The 18,092-nt window shown below is 37.9% G+C and overlaps 1 protein-coding gene across 1 annotated transcript in view; it reads right to left on the bottom strand.

Moving 5' to 3' along the window:
• The window catches only part of DAT (Sodium-dependent dopamine transporter), a 188,216-nt gene that overhangs the window by 50,828 nt on the left and 119,296 nt on the right, over positions 1-18,092 (bottom strand). The window contains exon 3 of the mRNA XM_081770816.1: positions 17,151-17,285. Within this exon, the coding sequence (XP_081626942.1) occupies positions 17,151-17,285 (135 nt within the window). The remainder of the gene's footprint in view (positions 1-17,150; positions 17,286-18,092) is intronic.

The following is an 18,092-nucleotide window of genomic DNA, read 5'->3' as shown; positions in this document are numbered from 1 at the left end:
ATCATCGACCACTCTCCATACACCCTGGATCTCGCTCCAAGCGACTTTCACCTGTTCTCGCACTTGAAGGAGCATCTAGAAGACCGTCACTTCGCTCCAGACGAGGAAGTGAAACACTTTGTGACAACGTGGTTGAACACACAAGGACAAGATCTTTACCTGGAGGGAATCTTCAAACTTATCCCACGATGTGACAATGACAAGTGCCTCAACTGATATGGAGATTATGTCGAAAAATAACCTAATGTGTGTACTATTTACTGGCTGTATTGGTTGTATGAAATTATATGTTGTATTGTAACCTTACTTTTTGATCATTCCTCATATAAACATAACAAATATTACTCTTCAAGTGAATGTAAAAGTTATTGTACTTGTAATTGTTGAAGTCTGACGCTAAGAGGCAGTGGTATCGATAACAAAAGTGATATTAAGTCAGCGAATATGAATGCAGATTACACAATGACTCTGTTTTACTCTAGTCGTGTTAAATTTTGACAATTGGATAGAGCTACTTGAACTCCATCAGATTTTGGAAAATATGTTAAAATGGTAGTAGTTACATCAACTATCTGGCGTAATCTTAAGGAGTTGAAATATAACGAGAATAAGAGTAAGAACATAGAAAACAGATGGCAGCACTTCTGCTACTGTAAATTTTATCAAACAATTAATGCATTCACAAAACTATTTACTTGAAAAATTACAATATGCATAACATTGTTCGTTACTTGGTATAAATGTTAAATATATCGCATTAAAAACTTTGGCCATAGCTAAAAATAAATACTAATAGAAACTCTCTGATATTTATGAGTTTCGTCCAAGGCAATGTGCATACTAAAATTTAGATAGATATATAATTCTTACAAGACTTATCGAGTATAGCTGTCTGTACCTATCTGATACACAGGATTTTGAGACTATTGTGATTCTTTTTGTCATTAAGTCATTCTTCTTAGCAAATGAAAGATTTGGCTGATCCCTGACGAATGATAGTTATAAATATTAGTACTTTCCTGGCTCGCATTTATCATGCGAGCTGGATATTGCTAAAACAAAATGTATATATTGAAAGAACATGATATCACTGTTCCAACTTTTGTCTTCCTTTTACCTAGTTTTTTAAATACTGCTCTGGTATTATTTTCATACCGCAGAACAGCGTGTCTGCGTTAAATCGGCAACGTCAGGCCAGTGTTAACCACAACACTAAACCTTATGTTTTAAAATATCACCCCAATGTTTTAGCCATGCTGGGATTACAGGCTTCTAGTAGGAAAAAAAATAGTTGTCTTAACAGCAAGGTCGCCGATTTCTCTGTAAATTGGAGGGGGGGGGGGCTTCATATGCAGAAAGCATATATGAGGACTTTTAAGACAAATTGCATTCAAATTATGCCAAGTATTGTAAATTTACAAATACAATGAGGGAGCCCACATGAGCTTTGGGGGGGGAGGCTCGGCCCCCCAGGATCGGCGCCCTTGTTTAACACTGTCACTTTTTGCAGCGTAGTCTTGCCCACAAAAGAATATTGATGATGTCTCGCCTCGGAAAATGTTTCTATTTTTATTGCACGAGTACTTTCTCGTTTATACTTCGTCATGATGATTCTGTTTCGTTTCTTCTCGTTTTACTTTAGTCCATTATTCTTAATGTATTATTTTGATGGTTAAGGGGAAACGGCATTTCTTTCATGACCGCAGCGTCCGGAAAAAAAAAAAAAACTACATCAACCTGAGATTGTTAAGATGTCTTTATTAAAATGAGAGACAATCAACTTACAGGTTTTATTTTTCAGAAAATGATTTTGTATGACGATAGCAGAATTATTAAATAAATTATGTTGCTTTTCGAAAATTCAGTTTTTTAAAATACCCAATTGTCTCTGTAATACCTATTTCTCTTCTTCGTCATTTTTTTTTTAAAAAAAAAGAAAATCGAGTACATGATTAAATCTACCGTTCGAAAGGAAACCAAATCGTAATTATAAAGACAGAAAAAATAGAAGAATACGCTATTCATAATAATAAAAAGGGAGACGGATCAGTTCACGCGATGGATAGATAATTCTGACAGAACAAATCACATTCAACTAGCGATCGTCCATTGTTAATATGGAAGCCAAGAGTCATTGGTCGTCAACGCCATCTATACTCTTGTTACGTCGTGCTGTCAACTGCAGCCCACTCTCCACGAGCTCTCGACCTAGGCCACTCGCGAAATCCAGAATAAAACCCTTCAACAGTGTCCCCCTAAGTTCCGTATATATTGCTTTATATTGTTTCAACGTATCTGGATAGACAGTCACTTGTTTTTGATGCGCTAAATGAGGGAATACAACGTCCAAAATGGATAATTTCATTTTTTGTGTGTATGTGTCTGCGTCTGTGTGGTTTTACAGAATGGATCACAACAGTGCGTTCCAGAAACTGCTCGTAGTGTTTTGTAGTAGATATCTGATTCTGGTTTATGTTTGCCCTTCAAGGTTGTAATTTGAGTTTGGATAGCTAACGAAATCTGGTTTATATACTTACGTATCGTCCGTGTGTCTGTCTGTTAGGGAGAAAACTATCGTAAGAGATAATTGATAAATCACCGTCAGAATGTAAAGGGTCCGAAAATGAGAGATCGAATTCGTTGATGCGAGATGATCCACTAAGATGATTTGAAGATATGGCCCCCATGTATTCCCACACGGAATTCTTATAAATGAATTTCCCCTTGCTAGTATGCAACCCAATAACAATCAACATTAAAACCAAACTAATTCATGTGGATTACACGCGATACTGCTACTTACTATCTTATATAACATATTGATCTGTGTAATATATACGAGGTGTGATCAAAAATACGATGAATAATTCTATTAGAAACAAAGTAATAAGCTTACATGGAATTTGATTTTATCTCCGTCAAAGTACTGTCCTTTGCTAGCAATGCACTTATCTCAAAGTTGAATCCATAACGGGAAGCATTTCTGGAAGGCTTCTTTTGGAAGGGCGTTTAGTTGCTCTTTCGTGGCCCTCTCAATGTCAGGAATGGTGTCAAAACGTTTTCCTTTAAGCACGGTTTTAATTTTGGGGAAGAGCCCGAAGTCGCATGGTGCTATATCTGGAGAGTACAGTAAATGTGAACAGACAAGAATATTTTTTCGGCCAAAAACTCGCGGGTACAAAAGCAAGGCGTGGCACGGTGAGTTTTCGTGGTGAAGAAGGAAGCCATTTGCCTATTTAATCGGCGGTTAAAATGCTTTTCACGGACCCATACGAAACGTTTAGTTCTTCGGAGAGCTCTCGAATAGTCATTTGCCTGTTTGAATAAATCATTTGTGCCACTTTTTACACGTTTTCAACTGTTTTTGACATTGAAGGGCGTATCGATCGTTACTCGTTTTCAATCGTCTCCTTGCCGCTTTTGAATCGCTCATACCACTTGTAAACAGTCTTTAGTGCCACCGCTTGATTGTCATACACTGATTTTGACATTTCGTGAGCTTCTTTGGCACTGCATTGCAGCTTCGAACAAAATTTAATGTTGGTGCGCGACAGACACTCTCAACACGGACTTAATGTTCTCACTATTCTGCCTCTGGAAGGAATTAACATGTCACAACTCGTTCAAACTCGATACTGACTGCACCAAAGTTTTAAGCTACCGGACTTACTAGCTGAAATCGATACAACATCGATAAATGGCACTGTGCAACTACATTCATTGTACTTTTGATCACATCGAGTAATTTGATATGTTTAACAATCAATAGTAATTTCAATAAGAAATATAAAGGACCAGACTGAATTCCTAAATCCAGAGTTATCCAGCGCTACAAAGAAGTATTCAACTTACGCCCATAATTATCAGGCCTACACGAAATAGCAGAAACATCGAAAACAATTCTGTTCAGGGCAGATCCAGGGGGGGGATCGGGGCGAAGAGGAAACTTTCTTATTTTATATATATAAATAAAACCGATCCCAAAGTTTGGAGCCCTTAAAAGTAGCAGTATGAGAACCCACCGCCCCCCCCCCAGAAGTCTGTCCTGGATCCGCCTCTGAAAACAATTCTGTTCAATAAAGTCCTATCAATCTACAAGTAGGCTGATCTACGCCGCGCCGGCTCTTCTTATCTTACCCGTTCGACATTTCCAGGTGTTGTTAAAGTTCTTTATGAACGACTCCTACGCTTTCTGCAGATTTTAATTCTTTGCTCCGTAGTTCATTTTTTCACTAAGTTCTAAATTGTTAGCTTGGAGGATCACCTCTGTAGTTAAATTGTTGTATAAACTTTCTCTGAACGGTTATGGGTAACAGGGCCAGATTTAGCATTTTGGCGCCCCTAGGCCCAATAATTTTGTCCGCCCCTTAGTCTGGTTAAAGTTACTTTCCTAAAAACCTTTATTAAAAAATTATATCAGACCTATATGTTAATTGCTTAAACACCACTCCACGATGCAATTTTATCATTGCAAGTTTTTTGAGGAATTTACTTGGTTCTGGGCTTAACAAAATACCGTTAATGTATTAACAAAAGATTGGTGAACTTTACCAACAATTATTTGTTCCAATGAACTTCAAAATCAGAATACTTTATTAGCCTGATTTTTAAAAATCAATTCAAAAAATATGTTAAGTTATGGCTATTTATTTTTATTTCTAGATATTTTTATTTTTTTTCTCGGCCGTGCGCCCCCTGGGAGCTTGCGCCCATAGGCCCGGGCCTACCGGGCCTATTGGGAAATCCGGCCCTGATGGGTAATTTACTTTTCGTATAGCAGGGGTGCCCACAGAGGGGGGCTATGACGCAAACTGCGTCATTGAACTATTTGGGGGGGTTAAAATCTATATAAATATGTTTGAAGGGGTGTAAAAATTAATCGAAAAGAAGATTTTTTCATGGAAGAACACCTACGGATAGACAATTGGGGGGTGCGTCATGGACATAAGGGGGGGGTGGGCACCACTGCATATAGTAGTTCACAATATACGTATATATTTTTTAAAAAACACTATACGTGCTAAATTCAAATCAAATGAAAATGAAGTTTGCTGCTATCTACATGCTTTAGTGTTTGATCGCATGCTAAATAGTCTTATATATTCTACGAACAAAGACTTGATTCAGGTATTGTACACTGATTCTATTAAATTTGATTCGGTTCAGCATATTCGTTTGATTTTCTCAAAAAATTGCATAGGTCTATGGAAAAAATCTAAAATAAAACCAATATCTCTGGAAACACTGCCATATGGCTGACATCACTTTGTAAAATAGGAAATTAGCAACTTTGTCGCACGTAAAGATAAACCAAATGAGATATACAAATGAAAAATAAACGTTTAAGAATTAATCATAACTTTGAAGTACATCTTATTAAACAAACTATGTATTCTCATCTTCCTATTGTCATAATATAAAGCTTCAGCTTCATCTTAAGACATGGCGTGGCTACCGTTCAGGTTCTATTTTAAGGTTTTAGAAAAAGTAATTTTTCTCCAAAACTACGAACGAAAACATATCCCCAAACCATCTCATTTTATGCAGGTCCATGATATTTATCAATTGGTCCATATGTCTCATCTTTAGGCTCTTTTTATTATTATTATTAAACTCAATGTTGGAAAATTTTAAAAATAAATACGAGGGTGATCCAGAAAGTAGTGCCTCCAAGCCCACTACTTGGCCAATAGTACTCCAAAGATTCTGATCTCTTTATCATTAATGCACCGATGTTTAAGCAATAGAATATCACTTGTTTCACCTTCCTATCTCTTCTTGTTCCAGAGTAATGCAGCAATCCATGGCACCCAGTGATAACGTCCGGTTGAACAGCGGGCTATCACTGAATTTCTGACAGCAGAAGGTTGTGCGCCCAGGAAGATTTATCGCCAGTAATGATTCGTGGATAAACCATTGCGATCCGGAAATGAAGCGTCAGTCGATGGAGTCCGATAAAAAAAAAGTCGAAGTTGTCTCATTTGCTAACAAAGTGTTATTCACATTCTGTCTCATCCTGCCTATAGTCCAAATCTTGCCCCCTGCGACTTTTCGACTCTTCCGCAAACTTAAGGATCACTTAAGGGCCAATGATACAGTTGAGACACGAAGGTGGAAGCAACAGTTCGCCAATGGTGTCACCTGCAGCCACCACAATCCTTCGCTGACAGCAAGAAAAGCATTGTTTCGCGTTGGCGCAAGTGTGTTGCCCGTAATGAGGACTATGTTGAAAAATGATGCCACCACTTGTAGCTGACATTGCAAGCTTTCCACTGATACCTGTATCGGTGCTATCTATCAAACACAAATAAAGGTATCACCTTGGAAGCATTACTTTCTGAATCACCCTCGTAAATATTGTTCTCTTTGTGGTGATTGGGGAAAGATTTTTCATTTTAGAAAAGATTATTTTTTAAAAAAGGTCTGAGGACTCCACCGTTTCATTCAGGAAAAAATGTGGAATTATGATTATTCTTTAAAAGTAATTAGATACATTTATTGTCGTGTAACAACCAGTATAAAATCCTATTTCTCAGTTAATACCAGACATTTTGGCTTCCTTTCTCATTGGGATTAGTACAACTTTTATCCCGAAAAACGCTGTTGCTCTATATATCTCCTTATTTTCCTTTCTTTAGCTGAATCCCGACATTTTACAACTGCTGTCATCTTCCCTTCCTCTTCACCTGAACATCCTTTTCTCCCTTTGTTCAAAGAACAAGAGAAAGAAAATGGCGTCATCGCTATTTCTCTAAGCGCCCATTTCCGGTTCGCAAAGAGAGTCCGTCTTTAACAGAACTCTTTCTTGAGACCAAGGGAATTTCCCAAAGGGATTTCTCGTTTCTGCAAAGACGAAGAAAGGGTCGCACAAAATGAACGTTTCAGTAGAATTCAGCTTTCTTCGGAAGCGTGATGTGGAATCGAAGTAAGTCGAGAGACAGAATCTTGAATTGTTCCCCAAAGTATAATGATACACAGAATACTCGCGTTATTCGATTATTTTTACATTTATTGATAGCGTTATCCGTCCTTAATAGCACATTCGATTTCTTGTGGTGGTTGTCTTGAGTTCCATTTAGAGATTCTCATTTCCAACTGAGAGACTGTTACCTCTTCAATGTAATGGCTTTCTGATTGAATTCAGATACTTCCACATAAAACATCGAGATTTGTAGACTTAGAAACTTTGCTATAGAAAGCACTGGAAGCAGGAGCACATTCACGGGGGTCCCCTGGGTCCGAACCCTCCCCCCAGAAAAACATTTGTACACTTTCTCAACAAAATTATACTTGTTTAACAAGGAAATGATTGATGTTGCATGAAAATTTCATCTTTACACTTCATCTGTACTCTTTCTCTTATTAAAAACGATGTAGTTTTTATCATTTTCTTCCTGAAAATATAGGTGAAATTGTTTTACAATTACTTCTTGTCTTTTCGGGTGCAGCATACTATCCCTTCAATACTACATAGACGTAGTGACTTGTAGTATTGGAGGCCCCCTGACGCTTGGACTCTTCCGAACAAAAAATTCTGGGTTCCTGGTCGGAAGTCTTATAGAATGGCTATCGTTCGTCCGTTCTGTCGATAGATATCAGAGCAAAGATAATTACCAACAGCGAGAAAGGATCTTCTCATAGGCATTCAACATGTCAATAAGAATAGGTTCCATGTTTCTCCGTAGTCCTCTATTGCAATTGGACGCGGTAGAAATATACCATTTCCGGTCAGGCTTTCTTGCAGAAATTTTATCCAGGGGGGAGAGGTAAAATTCAAATGAGAGGGAGCTGCACTATGATACTCATTTGCTGAAAAAAGCGCCCTGCGCAATAGGGACATATATTGAGAATTTAATTTATCTTAGCTCCAGGGGGGTCATAGCCCCAGGAAATATATGTGTACCACTTTCCAGTTTGTATGTTAGTCACTCAGGAACCTACAGAGAAATTTTGTTGGGAGCCACTACGCCAATGTGGTATTGAATAGGGATGTCCAGAACCGGTTAGTTCCTGGTGGAACCGGCTTTCGGCTCTCAACGGATCCGGTTCTAGAAGATCCGGTTCCAGACCCATTTTTTTTCGGATCCAGGTCTGGAACCGGGTTTTCGGATCGAGGTCTGGAGCCGGTTCCGGAACAGGTACTGAAAATCGGATTACCAAGAACCGGTTCCGCTTCCGCCGGAACCGGAACTTTGTGCCCATCCCTACGCTAAACCTGAGCTGCTGTCAGGCTGTGAACAGTGTGCTAGATGAAATGGTGGAAGCGACAAACAGGCGCCCAGGCAGCGGCCGCTTGTCTCACTTGGCTAAATAAACTGAGTAACTGGCAAACTCATTGGCTAAACAGGCAAACTGGCAAACTCATTTGCCACCCACTGGTGGACCAACAATTATTTTCTGGGGGTTACAAGCGGGTCTGGGCGGTGGGGGCACAAGCGCATGGTCCCCTTTGCAGTGTTTTGAAGGTGAAGTTTGTGCCTCATTTACGGGTCTTTGAGAGTTTTCGGATCCAGGTCTGGAACCGGTGCCTAAGATCCGGTTCTGGAACTGGGTTTTCGGATCCAGGTCTGCAACCGGTTCTGTACGGTTCCGCCGGAACCGGAACTTCGTGGCCATCCCTAATATTGAATGGGTATTATTCTGCACCCGAAAAGACGATAAGTAATTGTAAAATACTTCCACATATATTTTCAGAAGAAAAACTGATAGAACTAGATTGTATTTATAAGAGAAAGACTACAGATGAAGTGTAAGATCAAATTTTCATGCTACATCAATCATTTTCTATTAAACAAGTATACTTTTAATGAGAAACTATAAAAATATATGTTGAGTTAGGAAGTTTTAGGGAGTCTGAACCACGTATACTCCCTCGTGAGTGCGCCCCTATACTCAGTTTAGAACAAAAACGATCATTGGTAGAGAGAAATGATTTATTGGTAACGGATTCAGCATTTCAAGAATGAAATCCACTTTTATTCTTGTCACTCTACGGAAACTGAAAGCGACCTGTTTCCATATTAATTCTCATAGAGCAAAAATTATAATAGAAGAATATCGAGAAATATTTTTATATGAATTTTGTTTTGTAAGAATAGGATTAATTTCTGTTCTAATAACTCTGTTGCAGATATTATTTCTGTATTAATTGATCAGCAAATGTAAAAAGAACGTTGAGAGATAGCGAGAAACTGTTTTTGATATGGATTATCTTACTTTATGAGACTTTACACTGATACTTTATAATACTTTATCTCTCTATTGATATTCTTTGATACTTTACCTCGATAATAATGTTCAATGATACACATCTCTCTATTGATATTCTATAAAGATAAGGAAGAAAGTTCTGTCGTTTGTGTATATATATATACATATATACACACATATATATATATATATATATATATATATATATATATATATATATATATATATATATATATATATATATATATATGTGTGTGTGTGTGTGTGTGTGTGTGTGTGTGTGTGTGTTGTGTGTGTGTGTGTGTGTGTGTTTGTGTGGATGTTCAATTGGCCCTCATACCGTGAGTTTAATGCGAATGGAGATAAGACGAAGGTCAGTTGTTGGTGTGGGTATATCCAACATATTACCAGTTTAGTTACACCGTGAACTTGCGTAAGGACAGTGAACATTAGAGATAGCTAAAAATTTTCGGATCCGGACCTAGATCCGGATCTCGGATCCGAATCTCAGATCCGGATCTCGGATCCGAACCTCAAATCCGGGTCTCGGATCCGGATCCGAAATTCGGATCTCGGATCTGGATTCGTATCCAAACCTACATCTGAAATTGTGATGATAAAATTGAATATCTAAAATTCGTTAAAACTTTTTTCGGATTCACTAATATAGTAGGTTGCTGTACTTTTAAATGTTTCCATAACACGTTTGTGCTACCTTTGTTCTTTATTTTATTTTAACCTTGCAATATTTACATGTTGAACTTTCTGTCGAAGTCTCTTTAGTAAAATGTTTCCAAGTTTGATTTCTTTCCATTTCAGAGTATAGTGAACTGTCTGAAAACTGATGTAAATGGTAACAAATTCTTCTGTTTAGCTCCTTTTTGAAACTTAATGTTAGCTTCATATTAAAAATATTTATTTTATTCTTAGAATACAAACTTTCTTCTCTTTTCATATACAAATGAAATATCTTTTATATAAGACCCTTCTAATCGCAGGAATACTAGACAAAACAAACTCTTTATTAATAGTAGTTTCTGACCCACTAGAGTCCAACCATCAACAAATGTAATAATGAATATCTATCACTTCGAAGGTATATACAAAAAAAAAAAAAAAATATATATATATATATATATATATATATATATATATATATATATATATATATATATATATATATATAGACTGGTTGGCGTGGAACAACAGTAGATTTTTAAACATGCACACGAGAATTTCAGGAGAGCGATATGGTTGTGTTCGTTGTATGACTTTATTACCTAACTTATGGCTTGCCCTTCTGAGGTCAGGAGTTTGTTGAAGGAGTAAATATGAAAGAGATTTCTGTTATTTTTTCTTCACCCTCCAGGTTTCTTTAATCATACATTGCAGGACGTAACCAAAACATATCCATGCATCGTATCATTGAAGCGTTTTATGTTTTGTATATTAAAGTGTTCAAAAATATTTAACATATTCGCATTTGTTCATGTGATCTCAGGTTCAATTCTCGGTGGGAACATACATGAGAAAATTGAAAGCTGAAACAATATGAAAATAGTATTTAAAAGTCAGGAAATTGATATTAAAACTTTAGCTATCTATTGGGACTGTAACGCTGCAGTTAAATTAACCCACACGTTTCGTGAAGATATATTACGTCGTTATTGTTTATTTACTATAAGCTACCAGATACATCCTCTGTAATAATACAACTACTTTACACTGTAGTAATCAACAGATGAAAACATTAGAAAAGGAATGGAAGGAAGGTCTCCAGAGTCTTAGATCAAGGTACTAACCTAGCATTTGCCCAGTATAACTGAGGAACAACCCTGGAAAATCCTCAGTCAGGATGGCTGGTCTCCGAATTCGAACCCGGTGTTATCCAATTGCGAAGCAAGAATCCTAACAAGTAGCCTGAGCTCGCTCCGTATTATTATTATTATTATTATTATTATTATTATTATTATTATTATTATTATTATTATTATTATTATTATTATTTAATTAACGTAATGTTTTAAAATTAGTGCAAATTAAACCGTACTTTCTTTATTGCTGACGTTATAGTTAATAAGCCTACATGAGACATCAGTCCCCCATCAAGAAAGAATACTAGAACTGGAATTCAGGAAGTGGGGGTGAAGAGATTAATGACGATGAGGAAACTATGTACGATGCAAAAACTGAGTAATTATGACTTCGTCACAGATATATTCACTTACATACGTCAATTAATATTTCTCTGATACAGTGCGCTCTTACTTTCTATAGTGGCAGGAAAATGGCCCGCTTTTGTAAACGAACACACCAAGCACGTGCGTATAGGCGCAATGTCCGTGCAAAGAAACATAGGTAAAACTAAAAAAAAAAAAAGGGGGGGAAGCAAGGGGAAAATGATAAACCGCCCTTCAACTTAAAAAAAAAAAACTAAAAATAACTAAACTTAGAGCTACGAAAGACGTGAGGCGAATTTTATTGAAAAGATTGTTTTTCCTTAGTGATTAGTTGTGCTAATTATGAATATGAATTAAAAAGAAAACAAGTAGCTAGCTCTGAGTTTCGCAAACTAGTTGGAAAGAAAATATTGGATAAAATTTAATAATAAAGAAGGCATTTATGATAATTAAAACAAACTAAATTCTTGGCACTACAGTCCTTTTGTTCCTACCAGCGGGCTTACGTTCAAAGTGGGGATGTGTAGTCAACGCATCGACACCCGAAGTCCCTAATGCCGCCTTTCTAGACTGGAGTCCGCTACCTCTTACTTAAGATATCTTCCCAATTGTCCTCACGATGCTGGGTCAACATCGAAATTGTTGAGTGCCTCTCCGGAATTTGAACCTATGACCACGGACACCGAAGCCACGCTCTCCGTCTTCTATAGACGAGCTATAGTTACCCACATTATCTAATACAGAAATAAGTTCTGATTCTCTAATAGCTGCTGATGGTGATAGTCAAGGTTCACCGAAGCATGATCCCAAACCCAAACTGAGATATTGATGTCACTGGAACGCCTGAAAAGTCATTGTGGGTAAGTGAATTGCCCACTTGTCAGGATGAAGGGCGATGGTGATGTGAAATGCGGGTCTGTCAGAGGTACTACTTATGATAATTGGATTTATAATATTCTATGTTGCCATAAACCCTTTTCAAGAACATAACTGTTAATCTTAGCTTTGAAAATGTTACATAAGGAGTTTTATTGCTATCATTAGGTTGCATTAGAATTATCGGATTTATTTTAACGCTTAACTTTTACATCTCTTCTGATTTACGAATATTTAAATCGGTCAATTAGTAATATTTTAAATCATTTCAAACCAACTTTATATATGGTTAGTCTTGTTATACTGTATGGAAGTAATTGAGACCAGATGCAGTCTATATCTAGGCTAAGTCCAAAAGAATCTTGGCCGACTTCCTGATAAACCACGTCTTTCAGCAAGCCGATACCCGCATGAGGAAATCTTTGGTTTAGTGTGAAAGCTTCCATAAGAACCAGCACTCTAATCAGTGAAATGTGTTTTGCTAAATTTTATTCAATGTGAAAGTACCTAACTTTATTGTTAAAAAAGAAAAGGCATTTATTTCAAACAAGTCACCATTGCAGTTTTCGTATTTGAACACAACACTCATGAAAAGTCATGTTAAAGCGCGACTTGCTCCTGAAAAAAAAAAATATATTTATCTGTTTTTAGTTTCTCGTGTTTCCCAAAGTACATGAGGAATTAGTGCAAAGCCTTCCGCTCGCATTACCTAGGTACAAACGGCTACGATCTTGGTACTAGCACTTGTTTCGGTGTCCAGATCTCAAATATTTATCTTTCAGCCTGATTCTATGTATGGATCCGAAATTTCAAATCTAGATAAGGGGCACCAAAATTCATAGTTTATTCTCGGTGCACATATTGCGATTTACTAAATAATTATTAAATCTAATTGTAAGGTATACATTTGATATTTAGAGCAGACTGAGCAAGATAAATATACGTAAAAACTAGTCAATACTTGTCTTAACTGTCAATGAAATAGGTGTATTGAGGAATTTTAAATATTCGAGTTTTGTATTCGGGTTTCAAATATAAATATGTGTGTATTTCATCTCGGTCCTGCAACCGGATGAGCCTAGATTCGACATTCAAATTCTCATCCGGATCAAATCAGTTTTTTTTTTTTTTTTTTTTTTTTTTTTTTTAAAGTAAGGCAAGCATTTGATCTTTAGTGTAGAATGAAGGAGACAAATAGACTTGTGATTCGTCTTAATTCGTCTTAATTTTCTGTTTTCTTCACTGTCAGGACCTCGTGAAATTACTTTCGGCGAATTTTTGATATTCAAGTTTATCACAATTTGGGTGGGATGTGGGTTTGGATAAGAATCAAGATCTGAGATCCGGATTTCGGATCCAGATCTGAATTGCGAACCCAGATCCGTGATCCGAATCCAGATCCGAAATCCGGATCCAGATCCGAAATCCGAGATCCGGACCCAGACCCGAGATCCGGATCCAGATCCGAGATTCGAGATCCAGATCCGAGGTTCGAGATCCGGATCCAGATCCGAGATTCGAGATCCGGATCCAGATCCGCCGGCTCTTCGGATCCGGCCAGATCCGGATCCGGCCATCCCTAGTGAACATGGAACCTCCATAGAGGGTCATAATAGCGTGTATGCCGTACAAGTTCAAACTGGGTCAAACGCCGCTGCAGTGTGACAGAAGATATGCCAGGCCTTTGGTAAGGGTGTTGTGACTACGCGGACAGTGTAGGAGTGATTTAACAAGTTTAAAGACGGTGACGAAACACTCAAAGACGCACCACGTTCCGGAAGACCAAACAAGTACAAAATGAAGATCTTCAGGCAGCAATTGAGGCGAACAATGGCAGACATGTGAGGAACGGGAACTACAATTCATTGTGAGTGGAGAAACCATTCGGCAGCACCTCCATCAATTTGGGAAGCACTACAAGTTGGGTCGATAGATCCCACATGATTTGACTCCGGGCCAGAAGGTAATGCGAGCAGACATCTGTGTTTGTTTGCTGTCCCGTTGAGGAAGGAACCATTTCTGGACAAAGTGTTGAAAAGTGGGTCCTGTACGAAGCTCCACGGCGCCGTCATTATTGGTTACCATCCTATGAACCGGTTCCAAAACAGCAGAAACCAGCACTGCACCAGAAGAAGGTCCTCCAGGGTGTTAGGTGGACTGCTCGCGGCGTCGTGCATCGGGAACTGGCACCAGCTGATCAGAGCATCAATGCAACTGTATACTGTCAGCAGTTGAGCCGTGTTAAAAAGAAAAACTAAACATCTGGAGCCAGCATTTCTGAAACGCAAATGGGTTCTCCTGTTACAGGACAACACTAAGCCCTACGTGGCTAGAATGACCTGGAACACCATTCTACGCCTTGGATGAGAAACACTATTTCATCCGCCATACTCCCTAAACATTGCACTGTCCGATAATCACCTGATCCATTCCTTGGACAATCACTTTAGAGAACACCAGTTCAAATCGCTAGTAGAGGTTCAAAATGCACTTGATACCTTCATGGCCCACCAAGTCCTATCGCAATGGAATCCATGACCTTCCAGGCCGTTGGCAGAAGGTCGTTTATGCTGTAGGGACTATTTTTGATCTTCCAGGTACGTCTTAGGTGACATATTGATGTTCGAAAGTGGTAGGTAAAAAAGCGACAGAACTTCATTGGTTACTTTCATATGATACTTTATATCTCATATGATACTTTGTACTTTTTTTTTTTTTTTTTTTTGCTAAAATGTTCAATTAATAACTCCTGGTAACAAACATCTTCATGAGCAACTTCGAAAGCATTACTTATAGTCAGTATGTGAATCTTCAGTCGATTCTGAAAACTTTAGCTCCCTCTTTTACCTTCTAACATTTCTTACATTACTAATTTCATATCTTTCACGATGTCTCTAATATTGATCGTTTTCTCTTACTATTTTCTACTCAATTATTTTTTTTTAATTTCACTAGGCTATTTTGTTCATTCTTCTGGAATCTCCTCCCTTTGAGGATTTTTCTCAATTTTTCGTGATTCATATTCCTGATACACATGGTGCAACACTTAACACCAAATATTTGTACAGTTTTCTTTTTTGTAAACCGGTTTAGGGATGCGCACGAGACGAGTCAAGACAGGATTTTTCTGACAAAATTCGGGTCGAGACACGGCTCTTCCAATAGAGAAATATACATTTTTCGAGTCGAGGCATTACTTTTACAGCACATTTTCGAGACGAGACAGCCACAAATCTTGTCTCGTGCGCATCCCTAAACCGGTTAATCACCTAAAGATAAAATATGTTTTCAATCTTATTATAAGTGTCTTTCGTAATTGGTACCCTTGTTCTAATTTCCTACTTACACGTCAGAAGGCTTTTACAGTACAACCTCTCAATTTCTATAGTGCATACAGATTTCCAATCACTATTGTTTATCTCTTTTTATTATCCCATTTAGTTTTGTCCCTTTCTTCTTAAACAGATTTTCATCAAATCTTCAATAATATGTTAATTTTTCTTTGTCGCACACAAATTCTACCAAATGACAAAGAGGAGAGAGGAGAATTCTTTACAATTAATATTTACAAAATGGCAATTCTTTACAAAATGACAATATTTTGTTTTGTAATTTCAGGTAGCATCGTCAGATATCACTATACTTCCGCCACTTTTACTTCCGGTTTGGTCCAACCCACTTGTGTATCCTCGCTGACCTGAAAGCACATGCAGTTAACACTATGTTGCAATTTATTGCAATTTATCTCATATGCCTGAATGTTCCCAGCTGGACAACATTTGCCTATTGGCGTGACGTGGCAACACCGTGCACTTTCAAGGACATGAAGTTATCAGCAGCCAATGACAAGCGCGCTGTCAGGTGCTGTCTTCCCCGTTAGCCGTTAGTGCTACGTGATTGGAGAACGATTCATATAGCGTTACGATCACAGACTAGAATATACAGAAACTCAGCGAAAAACTGGAAACTTGGCGACAGTAGCACTTCTAACACGCAACGACGGAACTAACAAGTCCATCTGACGTCACCTACGTGATAGTTCCGAACATAACTATTACTCTTTCGCTCCTTTAGTTACATTTGGGGAACACCTTTTCCTCTTGACGTACTTCGCGGAACTTAGATATTTTCAAAGTGAACTCTTTAAAAGAAAGAAAAAATCTGTTAATATAAAAAAAGCTGGAAAGGAACATCCAGTCCAGAGACAGTACAAGAGAAAGTAAACATTAGCTTATCTGATATTTCTGCACTACATCTAACACTGAAATGCGAAGCAAACGAAAACAATCCGCCGGTTACTATGACAACCCATGACGTCACGTTCGAAGACCGATGGCAGCGCCATCCACACACGACGAAACTGATCCGGCCCACCACACCAAGAGCGTTGATTGGTTCTTTCGCTGTACAGACGATGCAAACTGATTTCAATAGCGCATATAGGAAGTTGCTCGTCTGTATGTATTCTAGTCTGTGGTTACGACTATAATAAAGAAGAGAGGAATGAAATCATCTTTGTGGTCAGAATTGGTACCACCCGTCACAGGACAGACGTTTAATACGCGCATAAAACGCGGGTAAGCCAAGATATATCGTTGTCAAGCTGCTCCAGGTATTTTGGAAGATGGATTCCATCGAAGAATAAGTGAAATCTGGAGAGCGAAAGACTGTACAGTAGATGAAAGTACTTCCAACAATGATACTGACCACGATTGCGAAAAATCTGAAGACGCCTCCAATGTCACCAGATTTAGGCTAGGAATAATACGTAAGAAAAAGGAACATAGACAATATTTTTTGTATTTGACTTAATGCTAGTGTGTCGTTTCAGAACAAGAAAAAGAAACGAAAAGAAAGAGAAAACTCATATATAAATCTACTTACCTTTGAAGAGTGGTACTAGCCGACCCCAACAAGTGATGGATCCCTTTCTGTTGTACTGTCCAAGCGCCAGCTCCATATAAAATAAAGGAATTCCCCCGACGAATAACATGATACAGTAGGGGACAAGGAACGCTCCTGAAATTAAAAACAAAAAGAAATTATGATGTTTTTAATTCCTTACTGTATGGTTGCTTAGCTTAGGGATTCAACGTGTTTTTCAGCATTGGGGCTATGAGAGACACGGATCTTCAACTTAACGTGGGATATGAGTAACATGAGCTCTCGGAAATCGAACATTTAAATCTTGCATTGAATGCGTATACGGTCAAGGGCGCCCATAAGGGGGAGGGGCAAGGTGAGGCGCTTGCCCTCCCCCTAAGAGAAAATCGTACTTGGGAATATCGAAAGCCCAATAGAATTTCTACATTAGTTATAGCGAAATTTGAAACTATATTTGAAACCTCGCTTACATTTGCCCTCCCCCCTTGAAAACCACAACATGGGCGCCCTTGTATACGGTTAACTTATAGCTATAAGAGAGGCTTTTGTTATTGCGTTCTCTGTTATGTGTGGCATATACTATATCGTAGGTGTACAATTGAGAGACTTAAGAGCCTGACTTACTAAAAATAATACAAAATTTACCATTTTTCTTTTGCTTGTTTCTCGTAAGTAAAAGGAGATAATGAAAAATAACCCAATCATAGATAATGTTATTCTACAACAGAAAATATGAACCTGAAGAATTTTCAGTGCTGCCATCAACATTATTATTTAATTTTAATAACTGTGTGTTAAAACTATTTTGTTTATTACAAACTAAATACAACTATTATTTAAAAGGTAATTCTCATGATTCCAAGACAACATGATATGTAATTAAATGCAGTTAAGTTCGTTCCTCTACTCGCTGAAGTAACTTATATTTTGGGGGAAATGTTT

Source organism: Thermobia domestica, chromosome 9, assembly GCF_964235325.1.
Source record: "Thermobia domestica chromosome 9, izTheDome1.hap1.1, whole genome shotgun sequence".
NCBI classification, from domain to species: domain Eukaryota; kingdom Metazoa; phylum Arthropoda; class Insecta; order Zygentoma; family Lepismatidae; genus Thermobia; species Thermobia domestica.
This window is presented reverse-complemented; position numbering and strand designations above follow the sequence as displayed.